The 5,000-nt window shown below is 32.6% G+C and overlaps 2 protein-coding genes across 2 annotated transcripts in view; both read left to right on the plus strand.

Moving 5' to 3' along the window:
- Nfs1 (Nfs1 cysteine desulfurase) overlaps positions 1–5,000 on the plus strand; it is a 19,972-nt gene that overhangs the window by 1,523 nt on the left and 13,449 nt on the right. The window lies entirely within an intron of this gene.
- LOC107067113 (uncharacterized) overlaps positions 3,426–5,000 on the plus strand; it is a 4,251-nt gene continuing 2,676 nt past the window's right edge. Inside the window, exon 1 of the mRNA XM_015322325.2 lies at positions 3,426–4,573. Coding sequence (XP_015177811.2) covers positions 4,179–4,573 — 395 coding nt within the window. The 5' untranslated portion in view covers positions 3,426–4,178. The remainder of the gene's footprint in view (positions 4,574–5,000) is intronic.

Raw genomic sequence — 5,000 nt, forward strand, 5'->3', positions numbered from 1 at the left:
AAGTATGCCGCGGAGCTTTTATGCCCCCCTGCGAGAGTGTAGTGTCGATTTCAAAGTACAACCGACAATCATTCGCGTGATATATGCAAAAAATAAAAAAAAATAAAAATAAAAACAACAGCTTTACACGCATAAGTATCTAATGATAGACATATATATATATATAATACGTTAAACTCGTTAATGGTATTTTTCTCTATCGGTTTCTATAACCAGCTGCACGACCGAGTTTCTCTCTCGTATATAGTCATTCTTTAATGTCATTTCACCAAAAAATCATGACAAGCTCTGATAGGGAGAAACAAATGATTGACGGTTTGCAAAATGAAAATACAAAACAACTTGATTTTCTTTAATCTCGCGAAAATACTAAATAAGAAGTTTTAATTATATAGAAGTTATAATTTGATTATATTTACTATACATATATATGTTATACGTAAGATCTTCTCTTTAAACTTCAATGACCGATAAAGTCCTAGCAAAAAAGAAGAAGAAGAAGAAGAAGAAGAAGAAGAAGAAAGAAAGAAAGAAAAAGAAAAAATAAAATAAAAATCGTTTCGTTCTTCGGGTGCGAAGTACAATTCGTGTTTCTTGACCTGGCAATTACGCGGTCACTGCCACGGGATAATTTAAAAGGAATGGAAAACATCTTCTGTGTCAGCGAATTGATGCCAGAGGTCCTTCTAAAACATCGTTGATAAAAATGAAGTATACTTTTTTTCTATGCGTACTAACTAATCTATTGACCTTAAGATTTTTAGCGTATCGGTGATAGTGTTTTGCTTTGATTACGTTGACTCAATATTACCATCGTTGCGCTTTTAGATAAAAAAAAAAAAAGAGAAAGAAAGAAAGAAAGAAAGAAGAAGAAAAAGAACAAGAAGAAAAAGTGAAGTAAAGGACCTCTTTAACCACATACCAGTGCAATAATCATAATTGTTTCCTTTTAAATGAACAAAATGAAGAGAATGTCTTTCCATGTTAATAGAAGATGTCAAGTATGGTTGGGTCAAAGAGAAGAAGAAGTAGAAGAAGTAGAAGTAGATGTATATTCGACAATCATGAACGATTAGTCAGACACGAGAGTGCATCGCGTGAAACACGTGGGACATTGTACGTCCTTAGTGTCGTTCCCCTTTTTTCTTCTTCTTCTTCTACTTCTACTTCTACTTCTATTTCATTTTCATCCTTCGATTCTATTTTCCTCTCTCTCTCTCTCTCTTTCTCTTTTAACTAAACTTTTAACGAAAGTAGAAGTAACAGATACAGTGCGTGAAATAGAATTTTTTGTTTGCAAGTGCGATATCATGCAAGTCTCTTACACACATGACATAATAAAAGTAAACCTAACCGAGTACAATTTCACTGCACTGGTTAGTCGCAATTACATTCTATTAATAGATACCAACTAGACGAGAGTACACGATGCTTTCATATCAATTGCACTTAATATTTTACGACATGACAACAATCAAAACTTGGACATATGAATTTGCTTTTTCTACGACAAACGACTAAACCATCGATAGTCATCGTCATTTAATCAGTTAATTGGATTTTGACGAGTATACTTGTCATAAAGAAATGACAGAATTTGGTGTCATGACGAATTATATCCGTTATTAAGTAAAATTTTATTACACTTTGCTATTTAAATTGTAATTTTGTGTGTGTGTGTGTGTGTGTGTGAAAAATTAAACATATTTTCAAATGTCAAGATTAGTTAGAACAATTTTTAAGATTTGTAAATTACTATTTTGTTTTTATTTGAACAATTCATGTTATTCTCGTAAATGAGTAATTTTAACCACAAAACATCGACGTCATTGGTCGATTTTAGTTACATACAGCGGTGCAAATTTTTCAAAATGGTGCTCCACAGTTAACTGGTTAAATATTCGACTGGTTTAATATTCAAATATTAAAATCGATATTTCATTAAAAAAAGAAAAGTTGATCTCTTTTTTTTATTATAGTTATCGGGGGGTCTGTTAGATCGTAATAATTTTACAACGATCGAAGGAATTGAAATTTGTAATTTGGATGAAACAGTTTAAATATACGGTTTCTATATATATATTCATAGAAAGATTTAATAATTATCTTTCTTCCCTTTAAACGAGATCGAATCTTTCAAACGCATAATCCTCGTGCTCAATCGTCTATTTTATTTAACAGGTATGCTTCGCGGAAATCGTTAAAGCGGACCAGATACGAAACGCCGAGTCTTCATTTGAATTGTAAATGTATTCGTAAATGGATAATTGGTGTGATCGTTACATCTCGTAACAATCCTACGGATTTATTCGCATTATAGTACGTCTTCATTGATTATTCAACTGAAAATGTTCATATTTATGGAGGTAAAGCATATTATCTGTGTGTGTTTGTGTGTGTGTGTGTGTGACGATTAAAGAATCGAAAAATTATTGAATTATTTTATATTTTCGAATATATGGTAAAAAAAAAAAAGAACCTTTTTAACAGATGATTATGTGAGTGAAACAAATATACGTAATCAAGCTTGTTTACAGTTTTCATCCGTCTATGGTTTCTATGAATAGACGAGAGGGAGTCGAATGGACTTCATTTTTCATTCAAGATATCAGAATTGGTACAATCGTTGGAAAGAAACGAGGGTAGGAGGTCGAACGAGAGTTTCTATTTTTCTCTTCCTCCCTATCTTTCACTCTGTCATTCTCTCTTACTATTATCTCGTGAAAAGTACGGAAAATTTATCGCATTAACAATATGAGACACACACACACACACAAAAAATAGGCATTTACGATTAATTTAATGATTCTGATAAAACAAGGCATCCTTTGTTTCCGGTGGTCAATAGTAATCAAAGATTACGCGGGGATGATCCCTTAAAACGTATTTTTCTAAATAAACACGTGCGATTTATCGTACTTCACGTGTTCTTTCATTCCCATCTCACATCAGATCAAATCTACAATTTTCATATTTCAACGATTCAAAGATCTTCTAATCTTGGATGACACTTACACTATCAATATGATAATTTATTATACGAGTAATAGAATATAGATTATTTTGTATTTTCTTAACAGACTAATTTATTACGATATTTATAAACACTTTGAAAAAAAAATTCAAACGATTGATCAACAAACTACAAATTATCTCGACATTTATTTATATTTTTTTTTTTACTATATATATTTCAAATTATATATATATATATATATATATATATATATATATATATTATAATATATTATTTATATTTTTATATATTTCTTTTTATTTATACTATATTTCTAAATTAATTCTTTGCAATATAATATGCAAAACCATTTAATCTCTATGAGAAAGTATATGTGATAATAATAGGTGATCAATCATAAATAAAAATAAGAGGTTTTACCAAAATAGAAAAAGACATAAATTGCAATTTAAAAACAAAAAACAAAAAAACAAGATTGCAAAGATGCGAAAGCATTCTCCCCTACCTCTTCCTCCTGGATTCCACCTTTAGCCCCGATTGCAATTTCTTGTCAATAAGAGAGAGGTAATCAAAATAAAAAGGAAGAAAAAGAAAGAAGAAAAAAGAAAAATACTTAGTTAGGAATAGTAATATTAAGGTCCTCTGTCAACGTCAAGCAACCCCTTCCAATTGATTTCTGCAATCGGTGTGCACGCGTTTGTCCACCAACAGGCATGCTCTTCTTGTTTACCCCCTCTCTCTGTCTCATGACTCTCTTGGGAGTCTGTAAAATCTGGAACAAGAACCGCGTGGCGAGACGAACCGGTACCAGTGCCACCGAGAGAGTCGGTAGCAACGGATCTCTTCTCAACAGACGATTTTAGTTTGTCTCACGTCGTTGGTGTCCCTACGTATTTCATCTTCCTGTAAAGAAGACACGAAGAGGAAGCAAGAACCAACAAGAAGAACAACAACAAGAGGATCCCAAAAGTTTCATTCATCCTTTAAACACTTCACTTCTGTCTTTTTTACCAATACGGAGGAAGATAATCTACGAAGAAGATAACACAAACAACACATTATTCAAGAGAGGGAGAGAGTAACAGTGACAAGATCGAGATATTGTACACATCGAATAAGAAATATTATTTCTTTGGTTTTAAATTTACAAAGAAAACCAAAACAAATAGTAATAATAATAATAATAATTTATATAAGAAAAATGACGTCGAGAAAACATTGGTCGACGATAACGACAACGACAACGACGACGACGACGACGAGAATTCAAGGATTCGGATTCGGTATAGGAACGATAGCATTAACGATCTTAATTATTTTGAATTTATTTGGGACGATAAATAGCGCACCCTTTGAAAGATCTAATATGAAAACATTGAGGTTGTGCTCGAGAAGGCTCAGCGACGCTTTGTACTTGGTGTGCAGCGATCGAGGATACAACGAGCCTTTCTCGTATAGCAGCGAGGATGAACAACGCGGCCCTTCCGGTCCAGGACTCGTTGAAGAATGTTGTTATCATTCCTGCAGCTATGTACAACTTGAACAATACTGCAAACAAAAGTCCGAGAAGAAACGGGGAGGTTCCCGCGACAACATGTGAGTGAATGTTAGTTTCTCTTTCTGGTTTTTATTTCATCTCTCTTTCTTTCTTTCTCTTTCTCTTTCTCTCTCTTCACAATCCGTCATTTTCATTCCTTTTAACACACACATACACACACACACACGCGCACACACATACGAAAGGAATTTATTTTTATTTAAATAAAAGAGATTGCATTATAATCTGTTTTGCTTTTAAACGAGAAGAGAATCATTTTAAAAATATAAATTGAACTTCGATAATGGTATAGCACACACAACCAAGTCGATTAGTTTTATTTTTAACGAAAGAATGATATCTAATACTACGCGTGTATGTATTTTCAGTCGTTTCGAGTTCTTTGACATCTTGCATCAAGCTTCGGTATTCCACTAGAGTTACCGTAATCGTTATGCTTATCCTACTCTTATTATATGACTTATT

Source organism: Polistes dominula, unplaced genomic scaffold (genome assembly GCF_049000335.1).
Source record: "Polistes dominula isolate Pdom_NZ unplaced genomic scaffold, Pdom_raw_medaka contig_79, whole genome shotgun sequence".
NCBI lineage: Eukaryota > Metazoa > Arthropoda > Insecta > Hymenoptera > Vespidae > Polistes > Polistes dominula.